The sequence below is a fragment of the Thunnus albacares genome, chromosome 5 (genome assembly GCF_914725855.1).
Source record: "Thunnus albacares chromosome 5, fThuAlb1.1, whole genome shotgun sequence".
Taxonomy (NCBI): domain Eukaryota; kingdom Metazoa; phylum Chordata; class Actinopteri; order Scombriformes; family Scombridae; genus Thunnus; species Thunnus albacares.
Window position 1 is genome coordinate 22,506,385 of NC_058110.1, and position 12,919 is coordinate 22,519,303.

Genomic DNA, 12,919 nt, shown 5'->3' on the forward strand with positions numbered 1-12,919 from the left:
GATGGATTGCAATGAGTTGTGGTTCAGACAGTCATGTTCCCCTCAGGACGTCAGGATTATAATCACATTGGTAAAATTTATGACATTCCCATCAGCCTCAGCTTTGTGTTTAGTGCTAATTAGCAAATGATAGCATGCTAACACGCTAAACTGAGATGCATGATACTATGCTGACATTTACCTCATTGCACCACTAAATGCCACGTTCGTGTCAGTTGGGGTTATCGTAATTACAACTTTTCAACTTGTAAATAGCACTCAAATTATTAGGACTGAGAAACTCGGATTTTTCTGTAAGCTCCAATATATCCGACTTGGGTGTGTGTATGTGCTTGTGTATGTGCTGGTATACTATGCAGATCTATATGTGATAGTGTATATAAAAAAGAAAGCTTACTGAAATTTAGGCAAAAAACCCAGTTGAGCATGCAATTTATAGTAAATGTGCACAACTGAAAATACAGTAGTCTCTGAAGAATTTTAGACCTGTCAATGATTTATACAAGCTGTTATTTAAGACATGGTTCAGACTATGACTTTGTTTCCTTTCCAGCATTAAAGCTGTAAATATGAGAATAAAAATAAATTAAATAAAACCTGAATGAAACTGACGTTCAATATAATTAAACTCAAATTTAAAGTCCCTTTTCACTCAAAAATGTGTCTTGTTTATTGTTAGTTCACTGTTGATGTTTTCACATCCATACAATGCTCTGTATGGCAACTGAAGCCACACAAAACATTGTATGGAACATCATGTGACAGCGAGATAGAAAATTATTGACCATAACATACATTTTTTTCTACAGCTGCGGTGCACCTGATGTTTACCACCAAATCACATATAGCATAAAATACTACAACTTTGCCGTCTCCCATTTTTTTTCTCTCTTTTCTCAATCTCTTACTCTCTCTTCTGTATTTCTTCTGTCTTTTATTCTTCAACAGGAATACCTGTGTCCACTGAAGCGGTTTGTGTAGAGGAGCATGTTGTGACAGCCATGTCTCTGGAGATGGAGAAGACCATCACCAAGCTGATGTACGACTTCCAGAGAAACTCAACCTCTGATGATGACTCTGGATGTGCATTGGAGGAATACGCCTGGGTTCCCCCCGGCCTCAGCCCCGAGCAGGTATACAAGCTCCAAAATTTCCTCTCCTTGGATATTCACCTCACATCCGTAACCCTTTCCCCGTTGCGCTTCATTAGCGAATGCTTATTTTTGTCCGGCATAGCCAGACCGTATCAAATTGAACCAAATCGGTTGGAAGAATTTAATTATTTGGATGATAAAGTATCTGTGGCATTTTCCTAATAATCCAGAGATGGAAAATTCACTGATCTGAAAACAAGACAATTGATCATTATTGTTTTTAAATCCCCTTCATGGTGTTTTAGTCTCTTGGGGTTGAGGAGGGGGACAAGAGGGAAGGGCAGGGATGACATACAAAACACTGCGACTTAGCTGCGAGGCGTTTCATGGAAGAAGAATTGTAAGGACATTGTTGAGCTGCCAGTGTTAAAGCTGACACTGTGTAAGAACTAAGTTCACAGTCAGACTGACAACCATGACCAAATCATGAAAATGAACCACAGGCTGATTAGCTGATTGCATTGTTTAGAGGAACAGATGTGACGCAATGGATGAATTGAGTAAACGTTGACTGAGTCACTGTTTCAGCAATTATTAATCAAACTTTTATGTACTGAAATATATGGGGTTATGTTTATCCAGGTGGAGTCTTATTGCACATACGGAAACAGCATAGAAAAAGCTATTTCCCGGATCACCGTCAAGTATATTATTATCTATAGAAATATGACAGAAACATGTCACTTTGGAATTGTGTGTATATTGTCATTTTTCCATTTAAGGATGATTTTGGTATGCTAAGCATCAATTTGTTCTGTATTTTCATGTGTCCTTTCCGATTTAAACCCAGAGGAATGGAAGTAATTTGAGACAGTGAATGTTTGGATGAATCTAATTGAAGCTGTGTGGCAATGTGTTTATGCATTCAGGTTCCACAATTCCCTGTCTGGACTCATTTGCAGTTTAAATGCCTTTTAATTGCATGCATGACCAAGCTAATGTAATCAATTGTGCATATCCAGAAGAAGATATTTCCTCATCATCATTTTTTATTTTTGTCTGCTGTTTTTGTCAGTTGTGACATAAGATAAACATGGCTCTGTTCAACTATATTGAGTATAAACACTTCTGTCTATATTTAGTGAGTGCAGCACTCTAATACAACAGGCCTCCTAAGGCTCTGTTAACAGATGACAAGCTGGGCTGATAACAGTCATTTTCTCCAGTCAGCCATCTTGACAGGATGCTGAAAGAGGCTGCAGCTTCTCTCATCCAACAGGAGGTGTAGGCAATTGTAGCTGCCTGTTGCTTTTTTTTTTTTTCCTAATGCACATGAATGTAATGATTTTTAAGCCTGTCACTTGTGGTTTCTTTCCGCACAAAGTCATTAGTATGACTCGCATTTTGAAAGAAAATCATTTAATGTAGTACAGTTCATTGAGCTGTCAGAACTGAAAATCCCCAATTTTAACGACATTTTCTGTGACAACGTTCATTTGTGTCAGGATTAGCTTGTTGAAATGTTTTATTCCCATGTTTCTGACAAAATGTTCCTAACTGAGGAGCCCCTTGCTTATCTGTCTACTACTGACCATCTCTGACCCAGTTTCCAGTAAATTCTAACTGTATTTCTAATTGATTATACAGATAATTGCTGCAACATAACATGTAAAGCCATATTTTTCCTCTTTATCACTCTTCATTATCTAAAACTAAAAGAGAGAGCCTCCTATAAGTTATGTTTGACCAAATAACAGAAAGCTCAAAACAGAGACAAAGCAATCAAGGAAAGTGTGTTTTTGCAGCCTGACAAGTCAAACATAATACATGACAACAAAGAAAAAAATGCAGAGTGAATATTCATTGATATACTTGTGGTTGTCCTTCAACGCTAACCTGTTTACTCCCCTTCTCGTCTCATTTGAAGATCAGAATCTGGAAAAACCTCAAACAATCCTGAGCAGCAACACTGTCATAAGGCTCGATGTCAGTCTTTACAGTGCAGAATAAATAAGTGGATGGGCTACAGAGAATCTGAGGGGCAGCACTCAGAGACTTCCTTTCCCTCTCACTCTCCACCCCACTGATTGGATTGCCACAACTTCAGCAAAATAGATCTTTACACTGCATTGAACACTGGGCCACTTTGTGTCAGAGGCTGTTTTGCTGAAATCAGAGACAAGTGACAAGATTGCTTTCGATCTCTTCAGTGTTTACTTCTCAAACACCAATCAAGGTTTTCTGTATTCACCCACTAACATGCAAATACAAAAGGATGTTTAGAACTTGGATGTTTGGAAGTCCTTCTGCATCACGAATTCTAATTGCAATACCAGTAACTGAGACTTCCTTTAAGGAATCTGAATATCAGCTTCTGAAAATTTAAAGAAGCTGCTTCTGCTCAAGGTTGTGTCTGCAGCAGCAGCACGGAGCTCATTTTGCTGCACGCTTTCAATTCCAGACACTGATTTCCAAGGACAGCCATGATGGAGGACAAAACAAAAACAAATTGTATTCGCATGAAGATCATGATACATTTATTTGAAAGTAATTTCAGATTAATTTAGGTTGGGTTTAGATTATGTAAATTATCCTATGTTCAACTCAACAGAACGGACACATAATGACATAATGTTATATTATACTTCATATTTGAACATGAAGTTTTATGAGAACTGCATGTTGTCTGTTTCAGGTGCATCAGTATTATAACTCCTTACCAGAAGAGAAGGTCCCCTATATAAACAGCCCTGGAGAGAAATATCGCATCAAACAACTGCTTCACCAGTTGCCACCACATGACAATGAGGTAAAGCATTTTTTTAATAGCTAAATTCTGTCAAGCCTTGGTAGATTAACAATTTATTGTTATTATGACTTCCATTAGTTCAGGAACATTTTGGTTTTTAATACAACTGTACTTGAATTGATGTTCAGGTGCGTTATTGTAACGCATTGGACGAGGAGGAGAAAAGAGAGCTAAAGATCTTCAGCAACCAACGGAAGAAGGAGAACCTGGGCAGGGGCAACGTCCGTCCTTTCCCCCTGACTATTAATGGGGCCATATGTGATAAGGTAAAATCAAGAATTAGTTTTATTTCCTTTTTCCCTGTTGTCCCTCTTGTTGTTATTCTATCTGTGTAATTCAGCCCATTTTTAAATTATATTTTTGGTTTTGCTCGACTGGGCTTCTTTTTGATGTTTCATCAGATAGATGAAACAGATAAGAAGTAGAAAATACTTCAATCTTGAAAGCATCACAGTTATTTCAAGAAGAATTATATCCCTCCCTCTTCACGACCTACAGTTTGTATTAATATTTTTTCTCTCCCTTTTTTCCCACCCCTACTTGATCCCTTTCCTCTTCTCTTCTCTTCTCTTCTCTTCTCTTCTCTTCTCTTCTCTTCTCTTCTCTTCTCTTCTCTTCTCTTCTCTTCTCTTCTCTTCTCTTCTCTTCTCTGTTCTTGTCCACCTTTTATTTTCTTATCCTTCCCTTTCTTCTCCTCTCCTCTCCTACAGTGTGGTGGTCAGATAAACGGAGGGGACATTGTAGTTTTTGCTGTGAGGGCGGGTCATGGAAAATGTTGGCACCCTCATTGCTTTGTCTGCAGCATGTGTGAGGAGCTGTTGGTGGATCTCATCTACTTCTACCAGGATGGCAAAATCTACTGTGGCCGGCACCACGCTGAGAGGCTGAAACCCCGCTGCTGTGCCTGTGATGAGGTGCGTCTGGGTTGGAAATAGCTGAATGGTTCCTTGCTCAGAGACTTGGACGTGATTAAAACTGGTGTGGAGTGAAAAGATGTCTCACTATTCTTGCCATTTTACAGAAAGTCTGCTTGTTTGTGTTACTGTGATGTGTGGCAAGCAGGCATGACATAAAAGTAAAAATAGTTCTGGCCGCGTTGCTTTGCACGAGTTGAAGTCTGGTGAGGTTTACTGAAAAATAATGACATGCAGTAACTCAGGTGTCATTTCTATTTGATAAAAATGGTTTGATTTTCCTTAACTCACAGAAATAGTTATGTATGATTGATGCAAGGGCTGCTACAAACAATTATTCTCACCATCGATTAATCTGCCAATTATTTTCTCCATTAATCGATTGTTCATTAAGTTTATGAAATGTCAAAAAGTAGGAAAGAAGACCTATCCTTGTTTCTTCTGAGTCTAAGGTAACTTCTTGAGATGTTTTGTCCAACCAATTGTCCAAAACCTGACAATATTCAATTTACAGTGATATAAAACACAGAAAAGCAGCAAATCTTCATATCTGAGAAGCTGGAACTAACATATTTTTGGCGTTTTTCTTGAAAAATTACTGAAACGATTAGTCGATTATCAAAATAGTTGCTGCCTAATCATTGCAGCTCTAACTGACACATACTGACATATATATCTGATATGACACAAAGATTTCTGATAGCTGGCAATACTGGAGGATAGTGAGCCAACTCTCTTTATGATAACAATGATTTGAGTTTATTTTTTTATGTAGCCTAAAGAAATTAGGTGACATTCAGTTTTGAATGTCATACAAAGAATGTCTAGATCATCAGTGTTATCAGATCAGTTGTAAACCCAATGTTTTTTAGGGCAGTGATTCACAGGGGTCAAGAGATCAATCTGAGGGGTTGCGAGATGCTTAACAGGATAAGAAAGAAAAAAAAACAGTTCTGTTCCACAAGATATTTATTTACTCATTGACATATGTAACGTGTGATGAGGGGTAACAAGTAGACATTGCTTTATAAAAGTTCATAGGGTAAAAAGTTTAGGAGCCACTGTCCTAAGGAGAAGAAATAATTATTATGAAAATAATAATGGACCAAAGGTGGAGCCCTGAGGTACCCCAAACATCATCACTACCCAGGATGATCTGGCCTCTTCATAAGCAAAATTAAAAGTCATCTTTGCAAATGTAAAACAAGCTAATATTTATCTTTTTCTTTACATTAACTCATGCATTTAATTCAACTCAATTGAACCTCTGTGTAGAATGTCTCTGCTGATTATAATGTCTGGCTCATGCAGATTATCTTTGCCGATGAATGCACCGAGGCAGAGGGCAGGCACTGGCACATGAAGCACTTCTGTTGCTACGAGTGTGAGACCACCCTCGGCGGCCAGCGCTACATCATGAAGGATGGGCGGCCACACTGCTGCAACTGCTTCGAGTCCCTTTATGCAGAGTACTGTGACGCATGTGGAGAACACATAGGTACAACACATGTTTTTTTTTATTGTTGCTTCAAGACAAATATAAACTGTTACAAAAACACAAACACATTTTTCTTACAGTAACATCATAGAAAACCTCTAACAGCCATTTATTGTGAGCAAGGGTATTATCAGCCCTGTGAGCCTTGTGTGCCACAGCTGTGGAGAGGCGGAGTCGGTGCAGCGAGATGTGGATAGTTATTATCATCACCAAGCTCCAGTAACAGTGAATGAGTGTGTTTCAGAGGATGGGCCCATGTTGTATCCAGATGGGAGCTGTGAAAGATGATTACTTCCTTCAGCAGGAGCAGTTCTGCTGAAATTTATTTGTGCTTTCTTACAAATCCAGTGATCATGTATGGGCACTGACTCACAAATGTTTTCCCTTTAATAGAGAAAAGGCTGTTTGTACAAAATTACTCCATTATATCTGGAAAAAATTAGCTTAACATAATGGCTCAACTCAGACTGTGGGCTATATTCATTAGTAGCAACAGACTTTGTAGAATAACATTTTTACAGTAGCATTAGCAATAGCTGCCATCACATTACCATTTTTCAGCAGTTAAAGCTAGAACCCTTGAGTATTTTCTAATAAACTTTCTTTCTGGTATGTTATGTATTAATGTTATTTGTCTTATCAAAGGCATTGACCAAGGCCAAATGACGTATGATGGGCAGCACTGGCACGCAACTGAGGAATGTTTTTGCTGTGCCCGTTGCAAACGCTCTCTGCTGGGCCGCCCCTTCCTGCCAAAGCAGGGACAGATCTTCTGCTCACGGTCCTGCAGCGCTGGACAGGTAGTTGACTGACAAATAACTTATTATGAATAATATTTAATTGTTATATTTTTTAGAAGGACAAATATTTCAGTATGACCATATATATCAGCAGCTAAATGATTTTACTAATCTGTTTTATCAGGATCCAGATGAGTCTGACTCCTCAGACTCGGCCTTCCAGAGTGCCCGTTCCCGTGAGTCCCGCCACAGCACCAAGATTGGGAAAAAGGAGCGCAGGAATGCTGAGCAGGAGCGGCGGAGTGCCGAGGCCCGCCAGTCAGCTCCTCCACCCATGCCTGACCGTCTGTCGGCTGAAATTGATCCTCTATCTGGTCAGATGGACCGTTTAAGCCTCTCCTCTAGCCAGACCCCGAGCAGGACACCTAACCGTACACCCAGCCGCACTCCAAGCCGTGCCCCGAGTCTTAACCAGGTGTGGATGAGTCGGGATGATCCCTACGTCCCTTCTGCTGCTTATGAGGGCCCCCAGCTGGAACCCTCCCCCACTCCAACATCTATACATCTGCTGGGTCAGTGTAACCCCAGGCAGGGTTACAATCCCAACACAAATGCTCATCCTCCAGCCCAGACTCCTGCCAACCCAGGGAAGAGGCCTGACTCCTGGGGGAAGGAACAAGGCAATACCAAGAGGACCCCTATGGCGGCCCTGAGGGGCCACTCCTTTAATGAAAACTGGATCCACCACAGTCAGGATGAGTTCAGGCCCAACAAGCTACGCACCCAGATGAGCTTCAATGAGATGTCTAGCCAGAACCAGGGTTTCTCTGACAAGAGGAGCATCAGCCTGCATGGATTCCAGAGAGACGGCAGGCCCCCACTGACCAGGAGGAACCCCATCAATGCCATGAGCTTCAATGAGCCCCTCACTCCTCTAGAACAAACCCCTCGTGGATCCATGGACTCCCTCACTATGTCCAATGCTACAGGTACAGTGTGACAAATGATACAAGGTGATAAAATATAATATAATGCCAAATGGTATAAAAATGTGACATCTGATTTCTTATTTTAGCAGGTAACTCTCTGGATGGGGTCAGTAGGCGTCAGGAGCATTTGTCAAGATTCTCTATGCCCGACCTGAGTAAGGACTCAGGTGTAAATGTTTCTGAGAAGAGCAACATGGGAACGCTCAGCTCCTCAGTCCAGTTCCACAGCACAGAGTCACTGTCCTCCTCTCGCCCCTACAACAACATGTACACTCCGCTGAGAGTGGGCTACCCACTGCAGTACTGGGATGGCCCACAGCCGCTGGGCTTTGACAGCAAAGGTCATGTCGGGGTGATGGGCAGCAGTGGGAACCTGCGGATGGCTCCCATGAGCGACAGGATGCCCCGCCGACGCATAAATGGGCAGGAACCTGTATCCCAGCAGCAACAGCCACAACCAAGACGTCGCAAACACCATCGTGGAAACCACGGTAACGGACAGCACCGCAGTGGCCGCCACCACAAACGCTCTCGCCGTTCTCGCTCTGATAATGCCCTGCACCTGGTGGCGGACCGGCCCGCTCAAATGGTGGAGCTGCCCTACCGCCGCGTTCAGGAGGATTACGATCGCTTCCCTTCCGGTCACGCTGCCCGGGAGTTGTTTGGTCTGGAACCAGGTGGCTACAGACAACAGCCCCATCGGCCCTGTCCCCGCACCACTTCTGATCTCACCCTGCAGAATGCTGGATGGCAGCCTGTGGGGCTGGGCGGGCCATGCTGGGGCGATGGGTACATGGAGGCTGCTGACCCCTGGTGCTCCAGCTGCTCCTCTTCCTCCGAGTCAGAGGGAGATGAGGGTTATTTCCTGGGTGAACCAATCCCTCGGCCCGTGCAGCTGTGCTACATCAACAACGAGGAGCTGCGCCATCGCTACAGCCCCTCTGGGATAGTTGGCCATCATGGACCTCTGCATGGACCGATTCATGGCCAGCTGCATACCCGCCAGAGAAGGAAGAGCAAAAACTGCATAATTTCATAGATATAGAGCAAAAAGATGGTGAGGGATGAGCAGGAGAGTGAAAGAGATGAGAGAGAGAAGTAAGGAGACGGTAAAAGCAACAGAGAGGAGGAACAGAGGGAGTGGGAAGGTGAGAGTGAGACAGTTGACAGTGAGAGTGAATAGAGTGTTTGTGTATGAGTTTGTGTGTCTGCGTGTGTGTGTTGGGGTTGAAGAGACAAAAAGGCCTATTTTTTGTGCTTGTGAGCTTACACAACTCTACACCGGGTAGTGTTTGTGTACACCTACACAGAATGATCTAATCATAAGAGGAAGCTCAGCTGGCTTACACAACAGAGATGTTTACAATGATGGAGATCAAATCCGCTGATGGCACCAGGAGGCAACGATGAATCTGACTACTAAATATGACCGTGGTCGAGGTAACATGATGTGTGTGCGTGTCTGTGTGTGTATCCATGTTACAGAGAGATCGAACAATACCATTACAGTTTGAAAAGGGAAGTAAAACTGCAGTGATCTGACTGTTCATGTCACAGCTCAGTGAAGCTCTGGGCAGTAAACTTATTCTATGTGGACAAACCAGAAATTGTGTTGGGATAGTGAAAGCTACGTGCTAGATTCCAAGCTATGTCATTGTTTACCTCAGTGGAAACCAAATGCTGCTGGAATATAGTGTTGGCTTGCTAGCCCGGTTATCACCTTGTACAAATAGTCTGTTGAACCTTGTGCTCTACATAGCCAGCTCTCCATGCTTTACCAAGGACAGAGCGCCGGACAGCCTCTGCTCCTTGACCATTCAGGCACAGTAACGTCAGGTATGGTCCCGTTTTCTCTTCTGCAACATGCTTTGTTTTTTGAGAGTTACCTATAGATGAGTAAGAATTAAAATAATAATGCTAACAATAATAATAACAATGCAAATAATAATTATAATAATATTAAAGAATAATACCTGTTAAATGTATATATAGTAATAAACTTAATAAAGTAATGGATGTAGTAATGTAAATGTCATGTACATATGGTCTTAAATATTTATATATTTTGTAACTAAAGAATCATTATTTGTATAACATGATGTAGAGATAGGGAGACTTGCATGTCAATTTGTTGTTGTTGTCTCATACTGAAAATAAAGTGTACTTCAATGAACAACCAGCACGTTGTATCTCATATTGAGTTGTCTGGTTGGTTGTGACTGACCTCTGACCGGTTAATTTGAGTTGAAACTCTAGGTGTATCCCAAATTACTCCCAAAAGAGTATGTGGTGTGTTCATTCAAAAAAGTCACCAATAACAATGTACACTCTTGTCCCATGATGGAGGAAATGGAGGAGCTGCTCACAATTGCAAAAAAAATAAATAAATAAATAAAGATGGTGGTATGACAAATAGGAATACAAAAAATATATATTACAATTTCTGAAAACATTTAACTGTTTGCTGTTTTTTAAAGTGTGTTTGTTGCTTTTTGTATAATTTCCTATTGGAATAAAATGGTAAAGTACAATGATTTTTTTTGTAAACTACTGAAAAATTTGTATATAGTATGGAATTCAGAGACAGCTGCAAATGTGTGGCTGAGATGTCTGTGGTAAGGAAACATTGTTAATTTACAGTCAGCTCAAGTGATCAAACTAGAGCCCTACAGGATATACTGTATACTGTGAGTGACATATTGGCCAAATAGGTTCACAATTTTTCAAGTCAACACTGTGGTACCCCAATGAATATGGAAACAGGTTTTATCTTGCTGTAATCATTCCTCCTGTTCATACTGACCATTAGAAGATCCCTTCCTAATGCACTTTAAATGTCAATGATGGGAGACTAAACCCACAATCGTTCCATGCAAAAATATACTTAAAAGTTTATTTCCAGCTTATGAGGTTTCAGCCATCCAAATCGCTCAAATCAAGCAGATATCTTCCAAAGTTACTGTCTTTTTAGTACAGAATTACCTCTTTGACTTTCCCCAGACAGTGGTTTGGACACAACTTCCCATTCCCTTGAATGAAAAAGTGTGTCAAAGGGGAAGGACAAAAAGGTAATTCTGTACCAAAAAGACAGTAACTTTGGAAGATATCCACTTGATTTGACTAACTCTGACTACAGAAGTATAATATTAGCTTCAGATAAACATTTAAATACATTTCTGCTCAAAGGGAGGACTGTGGATTTTGTCCCCCATCATTTACATTGTAAGCACATTAGGATGGGATTTTAAAAAGGCAGAATGAGTAGGATTTTCCTAAAAAAAAAAAACAATGTATAGACTCCTATAAAAATAATCTCACTGAAAGCAGATCTTCCTAACTCTGTATGAATGTTTGGTACCTGCAGGATGAACCATGTCTGTGAGCAGGTAAAATGGCTATCAACATTCAATAAATAAAACAAGTGCTGATCTCTTCTCACTGATAGAGCAGGCAGGCCAGTTTTTTTGATATAGTAGGCAATAGTGTGTCCAATAACTATCTCCAGTGATGAAATGCGGAGTGATATACTGCATCTAAAGGTTTGAGAGTGGAACTGGCCGCTCGCCCATAATAACATCCCTGTAGTCCAATACAGGGAGGAAAACTGCTTCAACAATTCTTTTCCTTGTAAATAAAGGAAAGCAAGATTTATTTCTAAAAAGAAAGCCCAATTTCAATCTCAGCTTTGATAACATTTCAATATGGACTTTGGACAATATGCCTACATATTGATAGTATTACACTCTCTCTATTGTGGTGTCGTTAATAGAACAAATTTCAATACTATTATAGTTAATATTTCTTGCATTTGAAAACAACATCCATTTTGTCTTTGCACAGTTTAGGACAAGTTTCAAAATTATGACGGTGTTTTTGAAGGAGGTTAAATGATAGCTGTAGATTTCGAGTGGCAGCATGAATAGAACCTGCACAGGAATTAAGGACCGTGTCATCTGCATATAGATGGAAGTTACAATTGTACAATGAAGAGGTAATTTTGTTTATATAAATAGTGAATAAAACTGGGACAGAACCTTGGGGAACTCCCTTTGTAATAGGGAAAAAAGAAGACTGAATACCTTTCTTGACACACTGCGACCTAGCAGAAAGAAAACGCTGAAACCACAGGCAGCTAGCACTGTCAAACCCAAAGAAGAAAGTGATTGTAAAGCCCCCAAGCTGAGATAATTCTTTCAGACTTTGGAAAGCTCCCTCCAGAGCCACAGAAGACATTATTCAACTGTTTTTCAGGCTGAGTGGTGCCCATCCTCCTCCCCATGATAAGTAAACTGTAAAATTGGTGGAGATGTACAGACCAGGACATTTTACAATTGAAAAATAAACTTGTGAGTCTGGTGTGCCCCTGAATAACTTCAAACATTTCTTTGGCATTTCTGTACTGCAACATCTTGTTATCTATCAGCTGATATCTATCTACATACTGATGTATCAGTCAGTCTCTGGATCAAACATTGACAGAAATCTGCACTCCTTCCTCTTTGTACAAATGTTCAAACACTAAACAATGTGTGGCCTAGTCACCTACTGACCCATTTCTGTATTTCCTGCTACAATTTGATTTTGTCTTGCCCATCCAGCCATGAATAAATCACTGAAAACATTAGTAACAACATGTTTAATATGCATTATACAAAATTAGATTAAAAAAAAATATTGAAAAGTGAGTGATCATAAATTAAGCACAGTCAGATATGAAAATATATCTTAAAGGGGACCTATTATGCATTTCCTTATTTTCAGTCATATATGTATAATGTCACATTGTCGGATGTTCATATTAAATGTGGCCAAAACGTCAAAAAATGAGGTAAATGCATGTAGAAGTAATCTCTGTGAGCAAAAAGCACCGGCTTC

At 40.6% G+C, this 12,919-nt stretch overlaps 1 protein-coding gene across 2 annotated transcripts in view; it reads left to right on the top strand.

Annotated features, from left to right (window-relative positions):
* The window catches only part of LOC122981674 (prickle-like protein 2), a 37,168-nt gene extending 26,945 nt beyond the window's left edge, over window positions 1-10,223 (top strand). Inside the window, exons 2-9 of one of the 2 annotated variants that reach the window (XM_044350333.1) lie at window positions 949-1,133; window positions 3,790-3,903; window positions 4,032-4,169; window positions 4,614-4,817; window positions 6,129-6,315; window positions 6,961-7,115; window positions 7,240-8,044; window positions 8,131-10,223. In XM_044350333.1, the coding sequence (XP_044206268.1) occupies window positions 1,002-1,133; window positions 3,790-3,903; window positions 4,032-4,169; window positions 4,614-4,817; window positions 6,129-6,315; window positions 6,961-7,115; window positions 7,240-8,044; window positions 8,131-9,083 (2,688 nt within the window). In that variant the 5' untranslated portion in view covers window positions 949-1,001 and the 3' untranslated portion in view covers window positions 9,084-10,223. The remainder of the gene's footprint in view (window positions 1-948; window positions 1,134-3,789; window positions 3,904-4,031; window positions 4,170-4,613; window positions 4,818-6,128; window positions 6,316-6,960; window positions 7,116-7,239; window positions 8,045-8,130) is intronic. The other variant, XM_044350334.1, reaches the window with a different exon arrangement.
* The last annotated feature ends 2,696 nt before the right edge of the window (window positions 10,224-12,919 follow it).